Raw genomic sequence first — 25,035 nt, 5'->3', positions numbered from 1 at the left:
TGCACTTTTTCAAAAGTGCTGACTCTCTCATTGTTCTCAAAGGAACTGACATTACAGGCTGCCTTCAGTTGCCCATTTAGAGAAGGGCCTTTATTCCCCATTGTTCTGAACGGGCCCAAGTATTCCTCTTTACTTCCTCACAATATAGGATGCCACCATCTTTGGCTTCTCTCCTGCAGGGAACAAGGGAAATGGTGGCCACGTTTATAGGGGACATCAACCTATAACCTGTGTTCCATTGAGAACAACAAGAGATGACAGCCATTTTGATATAACAGTACTTTGAGAGTTTTTCTGAATAAGATTTCATGCAGAAGCCTCTGCTGGCAGAAAAATTTTCAGTTATGAAAAACAGAACCAAGAGTGACTATTAATCCTAAATATTTATTTTCAAAAGCTACCTGTTGCACCAGATCTACTCAGAAGGTAGGATAGAGGAGGAAAATGTCCACATGCAGAGACTCAGTGGGTGGAAGAAATAGGATGTGTATGTATGGAGAATGTGTGGGACAGGAGTAAAGGGAAAACTGCCCAGGGAAACGTAGAGTGAGGCAAGAAGTAGAAACTGGGGGACAGGAAAAGAGAGGCAAATGGGATATAAACTCTAGCTGCTTTGTGCTTCTTCAAAATGGCATAAAGCAGCCAGTCCATATTGGTCAATCTGGACATAAAAAGTTAAAACTATAGAAAATAATTTATGGCATCTCTTCAAATCATTAGGAATACCAAATGGTAGCATTCTGACTTTTTTAATTAAAATTTTATACATGAATACAAAACAAAGAAAATTCCTAGACAAAACTGAAGTGAAGATGAAGTTAAGGTTGAGAGTACTTATCAGTAATCTACGGTAAAATACATTACAGAGATGTTAGAGAGACAAGGTGGGTGACGAAGAAGAGACATGTGTGGCTTGAAAGCTTGTCTATCTCACCAATCAAAGATATTACCTCACCCACTTTGTCTCTCTAATATCCTGGGACCGACATGACTACAACTACCTATTACTGCACTGCATATTAACAAAGCCCAAAACAAAGCATTATAAACCAGGAAAATTCAGAATTAATATGAAATTTAAAAGAAATCCAAACATTTTAAATTATGGAAATCACACAGTTTCACCACCTAAGTCACCTGAACTCTGTACTGTAGCAATACCCCCCCATACCCCTCCCCCTCTTTTTTTTGGAAGAGAGAAATGGGGAGGGCAAGACAGAGAGAAAAATCTAATGAGTCTTTACAAGTCAGTTTAAATCACTAATATAATCTGGGACCATAAATAGTAATCATAATCATATCATTATTGCATGGTATCTACAGAGCAGAATTAAGGTTGTTTGGATATGCATTACTATATCTTAACATGTTTGGATTTAATTTTTAAAGTAGAGTGTTCTGCATTTATATCGATTGATTTTGGGATAACTAGGTCATCAATGTATTTTATCCTAAATTTCTTATATGTACTCTCAGCCTTAACTGCATCTTAACATAATTTTATCAGGGAATTTAAATAAAAATTTAACTGTATTAATATTAGTAACAGATTAGTTATTTTACAAATATTTAATATTTTACAAACATTTAATATTTTACAAACTCTTATGAATGGGAACAATAAACTGCATTTAAAAAAAGTTACATTAAAATTATAAAACTATTAACATAATAATTTTTAGTTGAAGTATAATGACTTTTTGAAAACCACACTATAATCCTAAAGGACTTAGAGTCTTTCAACAAATTTAAGTGTACTACGCTACACAGGAAATGACACTATTCTGTATTATTGGGAAAAGATTATTCTATATTTCAAGTTTAAAAAAAAAAAAAAAAAGACATTGGCTTTCTTGTAAAGCTGTATAGTAGGAGAACAAAAGGAGGCCCATTACCCGGGCTGGACTGATTCCAGTGGTGCTAGCAGTCACAGCTTCATGTTGAGAATTTATAATATTTTTAATCCTTAAATCCAAATCTTGTAAAACTTCCTCTGCTGCTCGACAGAATGGATCCCCACTGTTTCGGCCTTTTATCAAGTGTATCTTGATTGTTGATAGAATTCGCCCCCCTGCAATTCTGAAAATAGGCAGAGTCATCCCCACATTAATCTTGGCAATGCTTTAATATACCTATTAGTTCTGAACACAGAGTCTTCACAGTCAATCAAAACTGTTCAGAGAACAGCTTTGATCTTTTAAATAAAACAGCAGTGTGCAATTAAATACTATCCTTTGACATAATAGTTTACTAACATATTAAAGATTAGGAAAATCAAAAGGAAAAATAAAAAGGTAACCAAATTCAACATTTGGCAGTATGCGGATCTACAAGACAAAGAGGAACTATCCTGGCTGGAAAGAAAGTTCTGATAAAAGTATCTTCTGCAAATCCACATCTTTCTGTTTTGCTCATAGATCATGAGCATGTCACAAAGTTCTAGGAGAACTGAACCACTAAACAGTAAGGCATACTACTTTATTTGCAAATATATTTCTGTTTCACATAAGCCTTTCCAACAACCAGTATGTTTTCAGTTTAACTAAAATATCAGATTGCCAAGACGACTAGTTGAGCACTGATATTCGTTATTAAGGTGTACAATTTCCTATTCCATAACAGAGCAGGAAAGATTCCTCCACGATCAGAGAGCACATACAGCAACACAAATTTGACTATGAATTATCCATACAATAGTATCGGTTATGTCAAAAGTATAATAGATGAGAGTATGTAACAGGGCTCAAGTTCAGCAGTTTTTATAGAAAGACCAGAAAAGAAGGCATATATGTTCCCAATTACACAAATGAAAGTTTCAAACTCATGAAGGATGGCAGGCACTCCTGATTGTGCTAGAGATACTTTGAAGTAGGCATTGTATCTTAATCAGTTTGCACAGTACCTAGCACAATGGATTGGGGCCCCTCAACAATACCAAATTATTAAATACCAATAAAAGTTTAAACAGAATTTAAAATGAGTGGCAGAGATGTACAGAAAGCAAACAAAATGAGGCAGGCTACAATCATTACCAGTGCTCAGGTTTAAGGAAATAATGTCAAAGAATCAGTTTTCCAGTCCTCAGATACCGTCCCACATCTCCATCACTTTTCAAAGATGTTTGTGGTTTGGTAATTTTGTTTCCAAATCTCTTATCAGCTCAGGACGCATGTCCTCCATGGCTACTGATTTGATTATGTTCAAAGTTTTCCCCAAGTATTCCTTTACTCATTTTATAAAAATCAACTATTTATACTAAGTATTCATTATTTCAGAGACCATTTTAAAAGAGGAATCCTGCAGTGTGGCAATTTTAGTAATTATTTTAATAGTCTGCATTCATTAATATGAATATTTGTTTTCTAGTCCTTTTTAGTATTGGGTACTCATCTTTTCCTTCAAGCCTTAATCAGCTTATATTCCTGTTTAATTGATTCTTTCCTTCCTCAACTTTACTGTTTCCAGTAAAGGGTTATTTTTACCCTCAGATCTTTGATTGGCTCAAAATGGAGCTGCCAGCCTGGTTTAAAGACCACTCCCTATCAACAGGGAGCAGACAGGACCCATTGTTTAAAAATATCTGTATAAGAATCTCATTCCTGGGTCTCATGTTCTCAGGACTACACAGGGTAGAACTTCACAACTCAAAGCTTTTGATGCAGTGGTAGTGACTAGCACATAAATACCAATACCTCAACTTCCAGAACCTTCCAGTTGGCACCTTCTTAATCAGACTCTGAAGGAGCTTTCTTCAGGGGTGGGTCTCAGACTTGCTTTGGATGCTACTCCAGCAGAGTTAATGGGCGGCTTCTCTGTAAAAGAGTTCTCTATTTTGACCTTGCCTTTAATCTGAGACTGACCTAAATCTAAATTAATTTCCTTTTCAGTCTGATGCAATTTAAGAGTACTATTCTGTTTGCTTCCATAACTTCCTCCTTTCGTCTGCTCCCAACTTCTAAATTTGTGAACATACTTGTCAGCACGTTACATCATACTGATGAGAAATTACTTTTATCAGAGGATGGGCTAACTACATCTCCCATTTTAAAGAAAGTTTCACATGAAAATAAAGCTTCTGATACATTGAACTCAGAATTCTGAAACACTGGGAAAAATGATTTTACAGAAAACCTGTCAGGATTCAGGGCTATAGACTCCTGAAGTCCCAGAAAGTGTGCAAATTGACAATACCCTCCAAAAAGGGTCTCCGAGCCCTGACACACATTGTCTACAGTGTTCCCACGAGGAGTAACATTTCTTTTGTGCATTCAATTTCAACAGCAGTTTACAAATTCCCTGGAAGTGCCTCCATCAAATGCAATTTAGCCTAGTCAGGTTCACACCCTAAACAATAAAAAAAGCTAAAGAGGCTGAGGGTGAGGGGAGGTGAAGGGCAGAAAAGAGAGGACTGGACTGAATATATAAGAGGTGATTTCTTTATACTGCATGAAGGAATATGCCCAGGGACTTTGCTGTTTTGAATTAATCTGACTGATCAAGAGTCCTGTAAATAAAATTACAAACCCTAAAGAAGTTAACCTGAGTCTCCTATTGCTTCTGTCCTGCCACTCAGGCCCTACTTTGCCACACAATCCTTAGTCTCAATTTTTGTAGAGGACAGATACTTATTCATTTTATGGTAGTCAAAACTGGATTATACTTTACATTAAATTGCAAGCTTTAAATCAAAATGAATAAATGCTTTGTGGAAGTGTAGTGAGGCGGAGTGGTCTCCCACTGAGCCAAAGGGGAAGGAGCCACTCTGAGTCCCTAGTGGGCGGAGCCAGGCCGGGCCCACCCCTCAACATAAGCTAAATATAAAAGGCGAAGCCGTTAGCCTTGTTAAGTCTGAACCAGGGAAAAATGGGTCTCCAGCCCCCTGCAAAACCTCGAAGCTGAACCTGCGCTGCACAAGACTGACCCAGGAGAAGAGCTACCGGGACTGCCACTCGCCATATACCCCGAGGAGATGGAGGACTCCTGGACTATGGAACCCCTCGCCCAGACTATGGTAGGACGTACCCAGGGAAACCAGATGTTCGTCAAGTTTCACTGTTAGAACCCGAGTCAGCATATTGTGGTAGAATCCCCACTGACCCAGTGGCAGAACCCTTCACCACTGTTAGGGCCCTGGGCTGGGACCTGGTGGAATAGGGTGGGCCTGGGTCCTCTTACCTCCTGCTGCAAACTCCACCCCTGGGGTGGCAGCCTCCCTACCTGAGGCCAAGAAGCCTGCGATTGTCTGCCATCTGCCTGAGCCAGGACATCAGGTGATAGACTGGTTGTTCTACCCTGCCTGAAGGCCTGAGCCTCTAGACTGCTTATAGCTTTCCCCTGCCTGAGGGCATGAGCTCCCTAAAACTGTTGGTTTGCTCTGCACTGCCTCAGGGCCTGAGCCCTTAAGACTGTTTGCTCCACCTGGCCTAAGAGGCTTAGACCAAGATATTGCTTGGCCCTACCCATGCCACGAGCCAGGGCCCCTTGTGTTCAATTTGTAATTCCCCGTTAGTGGGCGACATCCCAGTGATGCAGTGAGGTGAAGTGCCCTCCCACTGAGCCAGAGGAGGAGGGACAACCGCTAACGCACTACAAGAAGTTTAAGTATAATGCTTGGATGTAGCCAAAGGGAAACACCCATGTGGAGTCAGTCTGCCCACAAATCAAGGGCTATCTGATTTTAGTCAGGAGAGTATATTAAAAAAAGCATAGACTCATAGACTTTAAGGTCAGAAGGGATAATTATGATCATCTAGTCTGACCTCCTGCACAAGGAATCTCACCCACCAACTCCTGTAACAAACCCCTAACTTATGTCTGAACTACTGAAGTCCTCATATTGTGCAGAGAATCCTCCAGCAAGTGACCCGTGCCCCACACTGCAGAGGAAGGCAGTGAACCTTTGCTTTAAGCGCAAGAAATGGAAAATTCTAAAGGAAAAAGTCATCCAATGCAGTTGTTAAGAGATAAGAGCAGAGCATCGCTGAAGAAAATTCTGTCTTTGAAGGATATACATACTAGGAGTGTTAGCCAACTCTCTTGAAATTTCATGCCAAACTGCTTATTCCTTGCAGTGTTTAATTGGCATCTCTAGAAGCAATGCTTACCGTCAATGAAAAGTGTACTATGATAACCGTAGTAAGGCCTATTCCATAAATACTGTAACCAACCTGAAGTATGTAAGGTAGACAAACAGATGAAGGAACCACCTAAAGTTAGCAGTCTTTATTAGCTAGATTGAGTCCTTTTAACTGCAGAAATCCTGAATTTATGTAAAAAAAGTTACATATTTCTCAAGTATTTAAATGACGAATTTGGCTAATTCAAATGAACAGAATTCCAATATTTATGTAAAAAGAAAAGGAGTACTAACAAATTTATTTGAGCATAAGCTTTCGTGAGCTACAGCTCACTTCATCGAATGCATGTGTATATCTTTATCACAGGTTTACTGATATTTTAGTTCCCCACAAATGTTTACCTACTTTATGTGATCCTTGATTACTCCACAGTATTTATTCAAGGGAATAAAATAAAAAATTTTAAAAAAGGCAGTAAAATCACATTCAGTATTTTTTTTTTATTTTAGTCTCTACCTAATGCCAATTGAGGATATTTTCTACTTGAAATAAAGTTCATTTAATCTCTCTTTCTGCCTGTATTCCTCCCTCTTTTCCAGGAAAAGAGTTCCAGTTCCCCATCAGATATACAAATTCTAGCTGGAGCAATGAAAGGAAAAGTTTATTCATTCTTCAACTAGAATTATAAAAACAGGCCAAGGCATAAAGTGCTGATCTAATGTGTGTGTGGATTATATTAAGACATTGTGCCATAGCTTATTTCATTTTGAACCAGAGTACACTATAATAGAATACGTTGTGAGATTTGGTTTTATTCAAGGCTGGAATACATTGCCCAAAGGTTGAATTTACCTCAATAGTTATATTTCATGAAGGATTTAAAATTTATTACAGAAGAGTCGAACTACCAAAACTATTGACGTTCAAGAATATGCCCTCTACACAGTCCATGGTGGGAAAAGTATTATTTTAACTATAATGTTTACCCATTGTGACCTGGCAAGGCCAGATGGCTACAGAAAAGTAGTGGGAGATAGATATATTAGCTCCAGGCTAAACAAATCCCTGGTACCAGGTTAAGTGAAATGGAAGCTGCTCCAGGTCAATTAAGACACCTGGAGCCAATTAAGAACTTTCCAGAAGGCAGGGAGAATGCTAGGTTGATTGGGACACCTGAAGCCAATCAGGGGCTGGCTGAAACTAGATAAAAGCCTCCCAGTCAGTCAGGTGGGTGTGCATGTCAGGAGCTGTGAGAGGAAGTTGTGCTGTTTGAGAGGCTGAGTAGTACACACCGTATCAGGCACAAGGAAGGAGGCCCTGAGGTAAGGGTGAAGTGGAGCTTGAGGAATTGAGGGCTGCTGTGGGGGAAGTAGCCCAGGGAATTGGTCAGCTACCATAGCTGATACTATTAGGGTCCCTGGGCTGGAGCTGGGAGTAGAGGGTGGGTCTGGGCTTCCCCCCACCTTTGCCCCCTGATTAATCACTGAGACTGGGAGACAACAGAGACAGTGCAAGGAAGGATAACTTCTCCTCACCTCCCTTGCTGGCTTATGATGAAAATGGCTCAGTAGACTGTGACCCTTGTCTCTAGAGAAAGAAGGGTTACGTAGAGGGTCACAGTGAGCCTCTGAGGCTAGCGAAATCTGCCAGGAAACCCGGGACCCACGGAGACAAGGACAGAGCTTTGTCACACCATATATAGATGGAGGTGGTTGATGAATAAATTACAGTGGGAAGCATGGTTAAGGGAATAGCAGCTTTGGCCCAAAATGACAATATACCCTATCAAATATGACAAGGTCTGGGTTAAGGAAAACTAGTTTAACAAAACTGCACAAGTTATTTTTCATACTGAAAATGGATCTGGAATATTATCTCATAGTATCTGTTGAAGGGCTACAATCAATAGGATGACTAATATATTTTAGAAAAGAATGTAAATTTAACTAAGGCTTCAGTGACTCAAGCAGCAGTTACAGTAGAGTGAATGCATGCATTCATATATAAATATGGACAAATTCATGTTAACAGCCAGAGACCCCTTTACAGCAGCCCCTTCTCTTCTGCTTCAGTGGAGGGAGAGGAGGTCCTCTAACTGATCCATCAAAGACAATTACTAGCTTCAGTTAGTAGTATGGGAAGTAAAACAAAAAGGAACCCAGAACTTCCCTTGAGATGCAAACTTGTAGGGTAAAGATTTTCCCTAGTCTAGAGGTACGCTTGAGGCAAGATGGGGAAGAAAAAAACACTTATGTAAAAGAGCTGAGTTAAGGGATCTAGTCACATGTTGCTTTGAAATTGGAGCTTGCTGGAGCTCAAGTGTTGTGAGTCAGTATTGGGGGAGAAGGATAGTCTGTGTTTGGGGTAAGGGAGGACGTACATTGACAAAGCTGGAATGGAGCATATGGAATGGTTAAAAAGTGCAGAGGAAAAAACAAACTATACTTAATACAAGTTGTCCTGTTTTTCCCAAGATTGCCCTGAGATTTTAAACAGGTGAATATAGTCCTAAAATCTTGGGAAGCTCACTGACCAAAGACAACTTCGCTCTGTACCACTAGAGGAGAGTGTACAAACCACTTGGAAGGCATGTTGCTGGTTCCCAAACCCACCACTCACTCCAGTCTCTGCTATACCATGCTCAGAAGACAGAAGAAGAGAGCATCTTAGACAGTTCAGGGAGCAATCAGACATGGGCCTTATACCTGCTCTGCTCACTCACTGCCTTCTCCTCACACCTCCAAGAAAACCCTGTCGCTGACAGGCACACTTTTCCCCATGGTTCAGTGAAAACAAAAAGAAAGACAGAAGGAGGGGGAAAACAAGGAAGGGACAAGGAAACTGGAGATGTAAAAAGAAACAGTCAGAAAGAGGTGGGACACAAATGTGGAAGACACAGCAAGGGGGTTTCACAGGCCAGGTCATGGGCAGCCAGATCTAGTAGGCAAAGTCAAAGTCTGTAGTTATGAGACAGGAGTCAAGAGTCAGCTGGATTGGGATTCCAGGAGGTGAGAAGCAGGAGACAAACTGGAGGTGAGGAACCACAAGGCAGATGTCAGGAGTCAAGCCAACTCAGAATGCCAGGAGATCAAGCTGGGGTAGCAGGAGCAGGAACCACAAGGCACACAGTCTGGGGCAGGATGGAGCTCAGTTGTCTGACCTGCTGGCTGTACTTAACACAGCAGCAAGAACTGGAAGCTGTCAAAATCACTCACTCTTGGAGTCTGTCAATCAGTTCTCAGGGGAGGAGCCTCACACTGAGGCTGAGCTTCATGGGTCTCAGGTAAGCTATCACTAGCAGGCAGCCAGGTACAGGGTTAGAGTGTGGCTGATCCCAGATTTGAGACCCCTGGATCATGACATCACCCTCTTCTTTAGGGGCTCCCTCCAGGATACAGGGATCCTGGTTTCTTAGGGTGGTTCCTGTGGAAGGCCTGAACCAGAGTGAGTGTGAATATTTTCAGCTGGCTCCCAAGTGCGTTCCTCCATGCCATAACCTTCCCAACAAACAGGTATCATAAATTTGCCCTACTTGATCTTAGTCAAGGATTTCATGTACAATGTATTCCTCCTGACCTTGTACTTGTGCCAATGAGGGCAGCAGCTGGTCTCTATGGGGAAATGTTCTCGGTGTATGGTTTTAGAAGTTAGACATGGACTACAGGGTGGATTCTAAGAGATCAAGGGAGCTGGAGCTTGAAGGTTACTGGGTTGATTTGTTGCCGAATCCAGGACTGTCCGTGAGGATGTGTTCTGTTGAAATCTATACCTTTTGTCTTATAGGGATGGCAGGGCCCTGTTTATGTTTGTCCACATGACTTTTGTAGTCCTCCTTCACCTTATCAAGATGTCCCTTCCCCTCCTCTTGGATGTGATGGATGTATTGTACGATGTCTGAGGCAGATGGATTGGTCGAGGTTGTTTGTAGTCGTGGGTGAAATTAGGGGTAGTACTCATAGTTGATAAAGAAGGAGCTGTGGCTTGGGGAGGCATGGTCTGCATTATTATACAAGAATTCTGCACAGGGAAAGAGTGAAGACCAGTTATGTTTGCAATGGTTGATGTAGCATTGTAAGTGTTGTTGGAAGACTGTTGGCCGATTCTGTTTAGTCATTTGACTGAGGAAGGTAGGCCTCCTAATAAAAACATAGGGCCTCATGCCTGAAGTGGGCAATAAACTGTGACCCCGGTTGGAGATGCCGTGACTTGGGAGGCCATGAAGATGGACTACGTTGTTTATCCAGAGCTGGATTGTTTTCCCAGTGGAGGGTAAAGCTATGCAGGGAATTAACTGAGCCATCTTAGCAAAGCAAATCAACCAACTGCAAGCATAAAGCCACTGGACTCTGGTAGTTCCACCACAAAGTCCACGGAAATGACCTCTGAGAGCCAAGATGGGGTGTCTAGAGATTGGAGGAGGCTGCAGAGTTTCTGACATGGGATATTGGTGTGGGCACACACCTTGCAGGAAGCTACAAAGGTTTCTCTCATGGGGCACATTCAGGGCCAGCAGAAGAAATGGGACATTAATTGCTGGATTTTGTATCACCCTAAACATCCTGTCAAAGTAGCATCATGGCACAGTTGAAGAACTGCTACTCACAGGTCCGGAGGGAACACAGAGGCATGTGATCCCCTTGTGGGTGTTTTGCATTTCTTTCTTGATAATAGCCAACTCATTGGGAACAATTCCAGACACAGAGGCAGAGGGGATGAGCATAGACAGGTCCTAGCAGCCAGTTGCATTAAGGAAGTTATGGGACTTGAAAACATGAGTTGGTTCTGGACCAGGGTCTCATGGATCAGAGGCGTATCTTCAGGACAGCCATTGGCATTACTATGCCTGGCTCCAAGACTGTAGGTAAAAGGTAAAGTTGAACTGAGAGAAGAATAGGACCCACTGCAGCAGTTGTTGGTGTCGGGCTTTGGCCCTACACAGGTACTCCTGGTTCTTATGGTTGATAAGCATTTGGACCAGATGACAGGTCCCCTTCAAATGGTATCTCCACTCTCCAGAGGTTGTCTTAATTGCGAAGTGTCCTTGTCCAAGATCTTGAAGTTTTGCTCAGCAGGGATGACCTTCCTTGAGTAGAAGGTGATAGGCGATAGTATTTGCCTGGGTTCATGTATCTGGGAGAGGACTGCCACAAACACTATACTAGAGGCTTTGGCTTCCACAACGAAAGCTTGCGTCAGGTCTGTGTGGAAGAATACTGGAGCAATAGTGAAGACAAGCTTCAACTGCTTGAATGCGCACTCAGCCTCAGGCAACCAATGGAACTGGGCATTTTTCCCAGAATAGGGCAGTAAGGGACTCAGCTTGGGTTTTGAAGGGTTGGAAATGAACCCCCAGCAGAAATTCATGAAGCCACATTGCACAGAACTCCCCAGTTGCGAATGGCAGAGACCTTGCACGGATCCATCTTGATTCCTTCCGGGTCCATGATGAACTCCAGGAACTCTGTGAAGGTCTGATCAAATGCGCACTTAAGTTTAGCATAGAGATGATGTTGCCATAGTCTCTACAGGACTGTGTGGATGTAAGTGGTGTGTTGGTCCAAATTGTCGACAAGATCAATATGTCATCTAAGCACACCCCCACAAAACTGGTTGAGGAGGTCTCGTAGCACATTGTTAATGAAGGCCTAGAACGTCCCTGGGGCATTAAATCAGTCTGAAAGTGGCCATAGCAGGTTCAAATGGCAGTCTTCCATTCATCCCCTCTCTAAAATAAGCTCCCCAGAGATCCAGTTTAGTGAACACACAAGGAGCACCCCTGTGATCCAGCAATCAGGAAACGGGGCACCAGGTAACAGTTCCAGATTATCTGACAGAGTGCACAGTATTGAAGCAGAGGCAGCCATCTTTTTATGAAAAGGACTGAGGTGCCAGCCAGTGAAGTCAACTTGAAGACGAACCCCCATGCCAGGTTCTCGGAGATATTCCGCAATGTTGCTAGTTCAGGCTCTGACATTGTATACATCTGTCCAAATAGCATCTTCACTCTTGGCTGAAGTTCTATGAACAGTTGTAGTCCCAATGTGGGGGAAGGGTTTCCACATTCTTCTTCTCAAAAACGTCAGTGTATTCACAGTAGTTGGGGGGAAGTTCCAGAGTACCCCCAATGGATATTTCAATGCGCACAAGTACATCTGCTTGAGACCTTCAATGTGTACTGGTCCCTCGCCATACTGTTGGCAGAATTCCTATGGGACAGCGACCTTCTGCTTTTATCAGCCTGCAAAATTTCAGCCCAAATGGTTAGCGTTTAGCAAAGTTATAAGCAACTGAAAACAGGGCCTTAAAATGGGAAATATGAGGCAACCTTATCATATGCAGTGCTACCAGACCCAGCCATAATAAAAATCACACATTGGATATAGGTGACAAGAGTTTAGCCAAGTAATGCTTGTTTTAGAATACCATCGCTCTTCTTCTCCTAGCCCCTTCCCTTCCTCCATATTACAATCAGTGGTTGGTTTTTGTTTTTTTTTAATATAAATGGCTGTGTATACCAGTTCAGCAATTTGGCAATGTCTAGAGTCCACTCCTGGCAAAAAGGTTCTCCTCTGTCCTCCCAGACATCATGCAGAACACTACTAGCCACAATAATATGGACAGCAATGATGACACTAGTATCCACACGGTTCTGAATGCAGCACTGATAAGGCATCCACCCAACACTGGCATGTAAGGGATTAAAAGAGGCCTAAGGAGGCTGCGCAGGAAGCAGCCAATAGGAGAGAGGCTGCAAAGAATAGCCAATCAAAGCCTAGCAGACTCACTTAAAAAGGGCTGAGGTCCAGAGGTAGTTGGGGGCTGCTGGGAGCTTGAGGAGAGGACTGTGTCCCTAATAGGCTGCAACCCTGCAGCACCTTGGACAGAGCAGTGCAGGCAGGGACCTGGGGAGTACAGAAGGAGCTCCAAACAGGCTGCTGAGACTGAGTAGGGTGCTGTAGCCACAGGGAAGCAGCCCAGGGAAATGCAGCGGTAGTCAAGGCAAAGGAATACAATAGGTGAATGCAGTTCACAGGGTCCCTGAGTCAGGACCTGGAGTAGTGGGTGGGCCTGGGTCCTCCCACTTACCACTGGGGAAGTGGTTGAACATAGATACCTTCCTTCCCCCTTCTGTCTCCCACCCCAACTCTCGGAAGGGGGAAACTCGGATGGTGACAGGGCTGAAAAGATGAGTCACAAAGAGAACACTGCGCTTCTGGGAGCTGAGAGAGGAGCCATTGGCGGCAGCAGAGAGAGTGCTGGTGTGCAGACCGCGGACATCAGCCTCAAGCTAATCCCCAGCATGACCAGGAGGAGGTGCCAGTATGGCAATGAAGGACTGCACCTCATGACAAGCACTAACAGAATTTCAATCTGCCAAATGCACATGCCACCACTAGCCTACAGCTACTGAGTGTGTAGTTGAACCTTCCTTTGCCAGATCCTCTGAAATCATAGTACAGTTTCATAAGCCATTGGTAAAGGGGTTAAGCAGGGTCCCCTCAAATAGTAGGAACAGCGACTCCATTTAGAACAATGGCATTTGGCGCAAATAATGTCCTAGCTTATCCATAAAGGTAAAATCCCGATCTCTAGGATAGCCTTACATCATGCACCAGTGCATCCCACATTAGTGTCCATGAATCTGTTTCCATAGTCAACCAGGGCCTGCATAACAATGTAGCACCTGTTACAGTTTATGTACTCACATGCTCCTTGCAGAGGGCAAACTATGGGTATGAGTGCCATATCAATAACCCTGGCCCAGTTTGGAAATTTCATTCTCTCAAAGCCAGCAACTATTTCAGGAACATTTTTAATACCACTCACCTTTGAGTAAATCAGTCTTGATCGCTCCACAAACCTCCACCACAATTGACTTGCCAACTCCAAACTGGCTAGCAACAGGCCTGTATCAGCATGGAGTAGCCAGCTTCCAGACTATTATAACAGTTTTGCTTCCAGACTGGCATGACCTCCCTTATGCAGGTGTCCTGGCACTGGAGGGTAAGGGCAAGCTGATCATAAACCTTCAAGAACATCTGAATGGGAAAAGCATATTTGATTACAGACTGGCTAACCTAGTTAGGAGGGCTTTAAGCTAGGTTCAAAGAAAGCAGGTGACCAAAACCCACGGTAAATCAAAAACATGGAGACCTGGGAGAAGAATCAGAATTTGGGGGAAGCATGGGCTGTTATAGCAGAGATAAAGGCGAGAAGACAGAACTGGGGGGTGGGGGGAAGCGGGACTCAAATCAGTATCTTAGATGTCTGTATACTCATGCGAGAAGTATAGGGAATAAGCAGGAAGAACTCAAAATGCTAGTAAATAAACAGCTATGACATAGTTGGCATCATAGATTGACTTGGTGGGATAATACACATGAATGGAATACTGGTATAAAAGGGTACAGCTTGCTCAGGAAGGACAGGCATGGAAAAAAGGGAGGTGTTGCCTTACATATTAGAAATGTATACACTTGGACTGAGGTTGAGATGAAAATAGGAGACAGACTTGTTGAAAGTCTTTGGGTAAGGATAAAAGGGCTTTAAAAAAAAAAGGCTGATGTCATGGTAGGGGTTGACTACAGATTACCTAATCAGGAAGAAGATAAGGCTTTTTTTAGATAAGGATAAGGCTTTTTTTAAAAAAACAAAAAACTAACAATCATCCAAAGCGCAGGACTTGGTGGTGATGGGGGACTTCAACTACTCAGACATCCGTTGGCAAAATAACACAGCAAGGCACAGATTATCCAACAAGTTCCTGGAATGTACTGGAAACATTTTTTTTATTTCAGAAGGTGGAGAAAACTACTAGAGGCTGTTCTAGACTTGATTTTGACAAATAGGGAAGAACTGGGTGCAAATATGAAAGTGGAAGGCAGCTTGGGTGAAAGTGATCGTGAAATGATAGAGTTCATGATTCTAATGAACGGTAGGAGGGAAAACAGCAAAATAAAGAATGGATTTTAAGAAGGCAGACTTCAGCAAACTCAGAGTTGGTAGGTAAGATTCTATGGGAAGCAAGTCTAAGGGGAAAAACAACTGAAGACAGTTGGCAGTTTTTCAGAGACATTATAAGGGCACAAGAGCAAATTATCCCACTGCAAAGGAAAGATAGGAAGTGTGGCAAGATACCACCCTGGCTTAACCAGGAGATCTCCAATGATCCAAAAATTAAAAAAAAAAGTTCTACAAAAAAGTAGAAACTAGGTCAAATTACAAAAGATGAATATAAAGAAATAACACAAGTATGTAGGGACAAAATTAGAAAGGCCAAGGCACAAAACAAGATCAAACTAGCTAAAGAGATAAAGGCTAACAAGAAAACATTCTACAAATACATTAGAAGCAAGAGGAAGACCAAGGACAGGGTAAGGCCCGTTACTTAATGATGGGGGGGAACAACAACAACAACAGATGATGTGGAAATGGCAGAGGTGCTTAATGACTTCTTTATTTCAGTTTTCACCAAGGAGGTTGGTGCTGACTGGACATCTAAACACAGTGAATGTCAGTGAAAATGATGTAGGATCAGAGGCTAAAATAGGAAAAGAACAAGTTAAAAATTATGTAGACAAGTTAGAGGTCTTCAGGTCACCGGGACCTGATGAAATGCATCCTAGAACAGTAGCTCTCAACCAGGATTCTGGGGCCCACTGTGGGGGGCCCCCCCCAAGCAGGTTTCAGGGAGTCCACCAAGCAAGGTCGGCATTAGACTTCCTGTGGCTCAGGGCAGGAAGATGAAGTCCCACCACATGGGGCTGAAGCCTGGGGTTCCAAGCCCCACCACCCAGGGCTAAAGCCAAAGTCTGAGCAACTTAGCTTCACAGGGCCCCCTGTGTTGTGGGGTCCGAGGCAATTGCCCTGAATTGCCTAGAATACTCAAGGAGCTGAGGAGATGTTTGGGCCATTAGCAATTATCTTTGAAAAGTCATGGAAGACAGGAGAGATTCCAGAAAACTGGGAAGGGCAAATATACTGCCAGCCTATAAAAAGGGAAATAAGGACAACCCGGGGAATTACAAACCAGTCAGCTTAACTTCTGTACCCGGTAAGATAATGGAGCAAATAATTAAGCAATCAATTTGCAAACATCTAGAAGATAAGGTGATAAGTAACAGTCAGCTTGGATTTGTCAGGAACAAATTGTGCCAAACCAACCTGATAGCTTTCTTTGACATGGTAACAAGCCTTGTGGATAGGGGGCAAGTGGTAGACGTGGTATATCTTGACTTTAGTTAAGCTTTTGGTACTGTCTCACATGACCTTCTCATAAACTAGGGAAACTCAACCTAGATGGAGCTACTATAAGATGGTTGGAAAACTATACCCAGAGAGTAGTAATCAGTGGTTCACAGTCATGCTGGAAGAGGGGTCCCGCAGGGATCAGTTCTGGGTCCAGTTCTGTCCAATATCTTCATCAATGATTTAGATAATGGTATAGAGAGTACACTTATAAAGTTTGCAGACCATACCAAGCTGGGAGGGGTTGCAAGTGCTTTGAAGGATAGGATTAAAATTCAAAAGTGATCTGGACAAACTGGAGAAATGGTCTGAAGTAAATAGGATGAAATTCAGTAAGGACAAATGCAAAGTACTCCATTTATGAAGGAAAAATCAGTTGCACACATACAAAATGGGAAATGACTGCCTAGGAAGGCCTACTGCGGAAGGAGATCTGGGGGTCATAGTGGACCATAAGCTAAATATGAGTCAACAGTACAACACTGTTGGGGCGGGAAAAAAAAGATCATTCTGGTATGTATTAGCAGGCGTGTCATAAGACTGACACTAGAAGCGGTTCTTACATTCTACTCCGCCCTCATTACGCCTCAACTGGAGTAATGTGTCCAGTTCTGGGCACCACATTTCAGGAAAGATGAGGACAAACTGGAGAAAGTCCAGACAAGAGCAACAAAAATGATTAACAGTCTAGAAAACATGACCTATGATGGAAGATTGAAATTACTGGATGTTTAGTCCGGAAGAGAGAAGATAGAGGAAACATAATAAGTTTTCAAGTACATAAAAGTACAAGGAGGAGGGAGAAAATTTGTTCTTCTTAACCTCTGAGGATAGGACAAGAAGCAATGGGCTTAAATTGCAGCAAGGAAGTTATAGGTTGGACATTAGGAAAAACTTCCTAACTGTCAGGGTGGTTAAGCACTGGAATACATTGCCTAGGGAGGTTGTGGAATCTCCATCACTGGAGATTTTTAAGAGCAGGTTAGACAAACGCTTGTCAGGAATAGTCTAGATAATACCTAGTCCTGCCATGAGTGCCGGTGACTGGACTAAGTGACCTCTTGAGGTCCCTTCCAGTCCTATGATTCATGCTAAAGTTCTGGAGCCACTGTAGATCCCAGGTCCGCATGACAACATGATCCCATCAGTCTGTGATCATGACTCTGCTCCAGAGCTGCTGTTCTACATTTGGGGAAAGTGTGTCTATGGCAACAGGCATGAGCTGCGTCAGCTGGGTCATGGCTGGCATGTCAGCATCCCAGCCTCCAAGAGGTGCATTCAGTAGGTCAAATACAGCTGCTGAATTGTCCACCAGCATCTCACAGATGGTATGCCCGATTCCTGATATAGGAGTGAGAGTGAGCTGGAGAAGTTTTTCCACCGAGTCAGGATTGATGCTGATGACTCCATCTGCTGGCAATACATGTATCCGACAAGGCTTGGCTGCGTGTGTTGGAGGGCTCAAACCAGTCAAACCACTTCTGGTCAAGTTTCATGGGATGAACAGACAAGTTCTCCCACAATCCACTATGAACCAAGCCCTAAGGCAGCTACAGCAGACGAGGATGCTAGGAACCCTGGGATACATCAGCATAATTGTGAGGCCTGTGTTTACAAAGCAGTGTGGATGCTCAAGTGTGGGCTTGGAAACTCTGGGTCTGCAGGTATGGGTCCCACAGACCAGGTTTACTATGAAGTGTAGACCTAGCCTCAGAGATGGGGCCAGAGCGTCCCTTTAAAAGGAAGGGTCTTGGTAGCTGGGAATCCATGTCTGCTCAGAGGGCTGTGCTCTGAACTTCTACTTTCAGGTCACAACAGTGCCCTCTCCCAGCACCTGCCTGAATCAGGAAGTTTAGAAAGGAACAGGAACTTACAACAATCCAAACTTAATTAAAAACCAACAGCAACAAGACTTTTTTCTGTCAGACCTACTCTTTGAAACGTACAATCATTGCAATCACAATTCTTTTTAAAATTAAAGTAATTTACAGTACACAGGTTTGTTTCTCCTAAAGTGGTGTAATAGATTTTCAATACTCTGAAGCAATTCCAATACTAAACTGGAATGAAGCACAAAGAACAATCATAATGGCATCTACTAATTAATAAGTCCATCAGATTTTCCATTATAAAAACTATATCTGGGGATTAAATTTTACTATAAAAGGTTGCCCACTTGGTATTTAAAAGGTTTTAAACTTAAAAAAATTATATATATATATATATATATTTTTTTTAAAGAAAATCCACTATAGCAGTGGTGGCTAACCTGTGGCTCTTCAGAAGTTAATATGCGACTCCTTGCATAGGTGCCGACTCTGGGGCTGGAGCTACAGGCGCTAACTTTCCAATGTGCCAGTGGTGCTCACTGCTCAACCCCTGGCTCTGCCCCAGGTCCTGGCCCCACTCCACCCCTTCCCCCAAGGCTCCTGTCCCCTTCCCCAGAGCCTGCCGTACCCTCGCACCTCCCCTTTCCCTCCAGAGCCTCCTGCATGCTGTGAAACAGCTGACTGTGGGAGGCATGGGGAGGAAGAGGGAGACGCTGATCGGTGGGGCTGCCAGCGGGCTGCTGACATGTTACTGTGGCTCTTCAGCAACGTACATTGGTAAATTCTGGCTCCTTCTCAGGCTCAGGTTGGCCACCCCTGCACTATAGCTTTGGTATTTGTTACATGGCTCTTTTTTTTTTTTTTTAAAAAAAAAGCCTGTTACCCACACCTTTGCACTTCTAAAATTCTAAAAATGTACAAAATTTTTATGAAGTAATTAGTCCAATCCTTTTAACAATGTATTTTAAGACTGGCACTATTTACGATCAGCAACTTTTCCCCTAACATTTTAAATGTCAAAATACAGGTTAGCATCTGTTTTGTACTATGAATTGACAGATACAAAGCAGTTTTGCGGTAGTTTTCAAGATTCATTTAAATATTTCCATTTCACTGAATTGCAATACATTGTAAATGTTCCAAAATAACTGAAAACAGACGTCCCTTACATGAAAAATTGTAACAGTGAAAGTTTAAAGAGTCCCTATATAAATGGAAGGTTTACGGAGTATATTGCCTCTGCAGATCCACACTCCTAAGAGATGGACAACTCTGAGCTGAAAGTTCCACAGCCGTCCAGAACGCAGTTGGTATTCAGGTGGCCTCCAAGTAACTAACAAGTGGATCCAAACCTTCAGTGCAAGGCTGTATAAAGCTCTGCAACCACAACTGCCTCATTTTCTCTTACCTAAAATACAATCACCTAAGCCTTCAAATGGGTGTGGGTGTGGCTTTACAATGGCTGCACACAAAGTAAGAGAAATTGAGTCATTCCTTCTCAAAAGGAAGCCTGATCCACTTACCCATATTCATCGTTAATTTCAGCCTCCGGCTGAATAAGCTGCATAAGCAACTGCAAAGATGATGGTTCATGGGGCTCACAAAGATCCTCTCCAGAACTGCATGTTCACCAAAAGTGTTGATCAGAGTGCTTGAAGTGGCTGCTTCAGGCTCTTATTACTAATTTTAAGAGCTATGCAACAGTGCCACTTAGTGGCTAGTTTTACACAGGGAAGCCAGGGCCCCACCCAGGCACAGCACCCCTGCTGCTGGTCTACTCAGACTGCTCCTCCCTAAACTCAGAGATTTATGTGACCATAAATCAAACTCCAAGGGTCAGACCATGGAGCTGGAGCTTATCTACAGCTTTTAGAAGCCTGGAAACTTCATGATGGCATACTAGAGAGACTGAACCTTAATGTAACTGGCACTCAGGCCCATCTCCAAACTGATCTGAAGGAATAAGGATCTTCAGAACTGCTGATACCAGTGGATCTATGGATGTTTTTACAGCAGTACACCAAGAGAAATAGGTTCTTCAAATCCTCAAGTACACAGAAAGGTGTCAATTGTCATTGTATGTATTTGCTTATCATGGAATCATTCAGGTTCATGTACTTCACAATTAGACTAGGCAAGCTGGGCTCTGTTACTTGGTTCTTATCCCGAAAGTCATCTATTACAAGAAACTGTGGATATATTTGTTAGTTCCAGGGCCTCCTCAACCATTTCTTAGTTGCAAGGAATGTCCATGGTTGTTTACAAAGCATAAAGTTAAAAGACATGGTCCCTTCCTGAAGAGTTTACAATCTAAACTGACCAGACAGAGAAATTAATTCCAAAAGGGAGTGGGGGTGGGAGAGGAGGGTTCAATCATTTAACCTCCTTCCACAACACAAAAACGTACACAGCCATTAAGCCTTTTCCTTAACCAACAAAATATCATACTTATTAACGCCTGCCCCCAACACTTCTCCCATCCTCAACAAAGCAAACAATCCACGTTAAATGCCCATGTAAATAAACCCTCACTCCTCTCCCTCTCAACAAATAGCCCCTTCATAAACCATGCGTCCACCTCCTGCATCGATCCCCAGCCAAACCTTGTAAAGAATATGAAAAGTTCTATGCTAATAATGGGGCTGACATCACATTTATATTGAGGTCCCTTCTCTTCCTTCCTGCTCTGTTCCTCCTCCTGCTGAAGTTTGAGCCCATTGTGTTTGCTGCATGGGAGGAGGAGTGGCTACCTATCCCCTTCTCCCTCTATGCAATGTGGAGTCTCTAAGCATCCTGGGACAGATGGGGAACTGTGCCTGAAAACATTTTGATTGTCTGGAATCTTCTGGAACAGCAGCTGTTACAAATAGAACTGAATGGCTACTGGTTGATTAAAATACAAAAGATACTTCAGTGGTTCTCAAAGCCGGTCCACCGCTTGTTCAGGGAAAGCCCCTGGCGTGCCGGACCCGTTTGTTCACCTGCTGCTTCCGCAGGTTCGGCCCATCGCAGCTCCCACTGGCCGTGGTTCGCGGCTCCAGGCCAATGGGGGCTGCAGGAAGGGCAGCCAGCATACCCATTGGCCCACGTCACTTCCCGCAGCCCCCATTGGCCTGGAGCGGCGAACCGCAGCCAGTGGGAGCTGCAATCAGCCGAACCTGCAGACGCGGCAGGTGAACAAACGGGTCCGGCACGCCAGGGGCTTTCCCTGAACAAGCGGCGGACCAGCTTTGAGAACCACTGATCTAGAGAGCATTCCAGAAAGTAGTGAAACATTAAAAACAGTAACAAACTATGCAGCCTTGGAAAGTAAAAAAAATCATTTATATGGAAGTTTATTAGACATGAACATGGGAAAACTTTTGTATCTAAAGTACAAGTTCTATTCTTTTGAGTATGTGACATTAGATAGAATGGAACAAAACTTGTTGCATTCTTGGGATGTGTCCAGTTTCTGTCAAAAATGAGATTATTGCAGTCAAACAGGAAGAAAGGGAAAACTGGTCTGCATCAAAGTTGGTCTTCTGTGTAAACTCAGTCTTTTTCAGCAGTGTTTTGAAGCATGAAGTCCGCTGATGAAGATAGTGATGTGAGTGACAGTGATAGTGACCCTAATTTCATTTCTTCAGTCTTCTAATAAGACTTTTGCTGCTTCATCTGGTTCAGCATTGAAAACTTCTACTTCTGGAAAGTCTTCAGACGTTCAAATCTGTGTTAAGAGGCTTTTCTGATAATGGGACATTCTATCCAAAGACAAACTTGACAGTATGTTTGCTAGAGGTAGTTACACCAGCATTACACCATTTCATATACTTAAAACCTTATATGCAAGATTTTTTTCATAAATTGTATCCAGTGTGCAAAATACCAAGTAGGAAACTGCTTGTGAGAAGTCTTCTGAATGCTGAAGCGATCAATGTGAACAGGAGTTGGTGTTCTTATCGTGCAAGCTCCTCATGTGTGTCTAGTGTCTGATGGATGGAGCAATATTCAAAATAAGGGTGTCATCAGCTTCATGGTAACAACTCCACAGCTAGTGTTTTACTCATTCCAATGCGCAGCTGAGCATCACCACACAGCCCAATATATTGCCGTCTAGTTTAAAAATACAATCAATGAATTGGGTCCACAGAAAATTATTTCTGTTGTGGCAGACAATGCAGCTAACATGAAAGCAGCTTGGGCTTTTTGTTGATAAATGAGAATCCACACCTTCTGCCCATATAATGCAGCTTTTCACTAGTGATGTTGAAGATATGACAATCTTCTCATCTCATGTCAAAAATTAAAAGCATTGTCAAGTTTTACAAAAAGCAAACAAGTACCAGCAGCCATTTTTTCCAGCATAATTTAGTACAGCACTCAGTTTCATCCACATTGAGTAAACCTTTTGTACTCGATGAGTATCTTAAAATATGCAAGAAGGCTCTTCACTCAGTTGCTGCTGAAGAAAGGATGGCTAGGTGTGCCCCCCCAGTAATCCAAACTGAAATTCTTGACTATGCCTAAAGGATGCAGAAGTTAAAATTAATTTCATTGCTTGAATCTGTAGCTCAGTTCATTGAGAAAATGAAAATGATTGTTCTATTCTGTCTGATGCAAAGAACAAGTTCTTGGACGTTAAACATATTTGTGAGATACTGAACACAGTCCATTTACAGAAGCTGAAGGGGTGGGGGGGAAATCGCAAAATACTATCACAGCAATATTAAGTGATTGTTCCTTCTTGATCCACACTTCCAGGACCAAGACCTTTCTGATGATGAATTTGATCCAATTTGTGATCTCAGAGTGGCTGTTGTAAATATTAAAAGGATATACAAACAAAAAAAATACAATTCTGATGGAGGTAGCAACTTATAAAGCAAGCAGCAGACTGTTCAGTCATAAAACAATGAAGTACAATCCAGCAGATGAATCAAAACAACTTGCTGCTTCCTCGTATAAAGGGTCATGTCCTCCTAGAACTCTAGCTACAGTAGCAGAAATTCTTTTAACACTTCTGTGTACTTCAGCATATGTGGAACAAAACTGGTCGACTTGGGGAATCATCCATTTCAAAACGAGAAATACACTGAAGACCTCCACTGCTGGGAATCTGGTAACCATGTATCACAATTTAAGAAAATGGCAGCTAAAGAGTTGATTCAAAGTTCAGCAGATGAAGAGGAAGGAGATACTGATGGATTCAATGAGGACAACAAAGATACAGACGAAGCACTGAAGCTGATAAAGGAGATATGAAAAGCAAGATATTTGACAAGTCTGGTCTGATGCCTATCTGACAGGCATGCATTTCAAAATTACTTTTTTAAAAACTAAAATTGCTGTGTGTTTAATTTTCTTTTTATAACAATACTCACATTTAAATGTTAATCTAACATTGCTAAAAATAAGAATAATTCTTTCATATTTTTAGAACCTTATTTCATTATGTACTGCATTTTTATGAGCTAAAGTAACTTAGGCCTGGTCTACACTGGGGGGGGATGGAGGGGAGGAAAATTGACCTAAAATACGCAACTTCAACTATGAGAATAGCGTAGCTGAAGTCGACGTATATTAGGTCGACTTGGCACGGGGTCGACTGCCGCTGCTCCCCTGTCGACTCCACTTCTGCCTCTTGCCACAGTGGAGTACAGGAGTCGACAGCAGAGTGATTGGGGATCAATCACTACCTGCCGATCCGGCAGCAGGTAGTGTAGACGTACCCTTAGTTAAACAACTTCTTTTTTTAGTTAGGCATAAGTGTCTAAGGCTAAACCTAGTTAAGACTTTATGGTCTGCCTCTTTTTTGTTACTGTCCTAATAAATTAGTGCTTTAAAGTATTTAATCATTTTTGACATTATCTGACCAATGAATAGACCAATTATTTTTGGATCAGTCAAATGCTCAGCCCTATCTTTCTATGTCTGTTGTAAGCTCATGGGCCCACTTGGGGTCTGTGCCATATTTGGTCAGGATTGTCATACTTTGGAATTCAACTGGATTCCACTCAGCCAATCCATCACTGGAGTCTCTTTCCCATTATGTGACTGCCTCACAGACTGGAAATAGATTTTGTTTTACTCAAGACTAGCAGATCTATATTCTTGATCATGTCCTACCCTTCACGTATCCCCCATTGCAATTTACTTATGCCTGTCATTGTGTTGTTCAATTGCCCCCCCAGATAAAATTTTGGGCTCTTGGTAAAGTAAGTAGTGCCAACCTGGTCACTTCGGTCTGTGAGCTGGTGTCCATAATTGATATCTTTCACTCCAGAACATTCAAGGTGTAGGTTTTCAATGACTGACCAACCCTTTTTTGTATGAGTTTTTGTCTCCCATTTCTGCTTTCCACTATGACAACATGAACAGCTGAAGTAACTCATGATTACTCTGAGACTTCCTGACAGCCAGCTCCATAATACTACAGTATATTTCTTCCTGTAGCAAATATGGGACCCTGATTTTGCAGCTTGATTATTTTCTACTGGATGAGGAATACCTTAACCATTCTGATGCTAAATATTGCTTCCAGCTAAAAGCTCCTATTGCTTGTTAGCTACCTCTGAGTTTCCAAGAAGGAACAGACTTCTGTGATCACCTGACTTTCAAAGGTAGAATGGTTAGTCCTTTGGAAGACTGCTTCTTCTGCAGGGACCTCCTAGCTGACATAGATAAGGCCATGGAGCAGAACTAATTCTAATCACATTGCACATCACCTCACAGGATGAGAGGCTTAACAGAGGAACAGCAGTGCCTTAACTAGCTTGAATTACTTGCCCTTAGCTTCCAGAGACTTGAAGAGCTTTTGCAAGTAGCAGACTGCTATTCTCAGTGCATACACAGTGTAATTTGGAGCTTGTTAAACTCAAGGACTTGAAGCCTCCTTTCAG

At 42.5% G+C, this 25,035-nt stretch overlaps 1 protein-coding gene across 19 annotated transcripts in view; it reads right to left on the bottom strand.

Annotated features, from left to right (window-relative positions):
* PARPBP (PARP1 binding protein) overlaps window positions 1-25,035 on the bottom strand; it is a 151,547-nt gene that overhangs the window by 32,799 nt on the left and 93,713 nt on the right. For 13 of the 19 annotated variants that reach the window (XR_012156117.1, XR_012156118.1, XR_012156131.1 and 10 more), the window contains one exon: window positions 1,896-2,079. The exons of 4 other annotated variants lie outside the window; for them this stretch is intronic. Coding sequence is in view for 11 of the 15 variants with exons in the window: in XM_073323342.2 (XP_073179443.1) it covers window positions 1,896-2,079 (184 nt within the window). In the remaining 4 variants the exon portion in view is untranslated. Of the gene's footprint in view, window positions 1-1,895; window positions 2,080-13,904; window positions 14,117-25,035 lie in introns of those variants that run through there. 2 more of the 19 variants (XR_012156132.1, XM_073323395.1) reach the window with 2 other exon arrangements.

Source organism: Lepidochelys kempii, chromosome 1, assembly GCF_965140285.1.
Source record: "Lepidochelys kempii isolate rLepKem1 chromosome 1, rLepKem1.hap1, whole genome shotgun sequence".
Taxonomy (NCBI): Eukaryota; Metazoa; Chordata; order Testudines; family Cheloniidae; genus Lepidochelys; species Lepidochelys kempii.
Note: the sequence above shows the minus strand (reverse complement) of the source record. Positions and strands in the feature narration are given on the sequence as shown.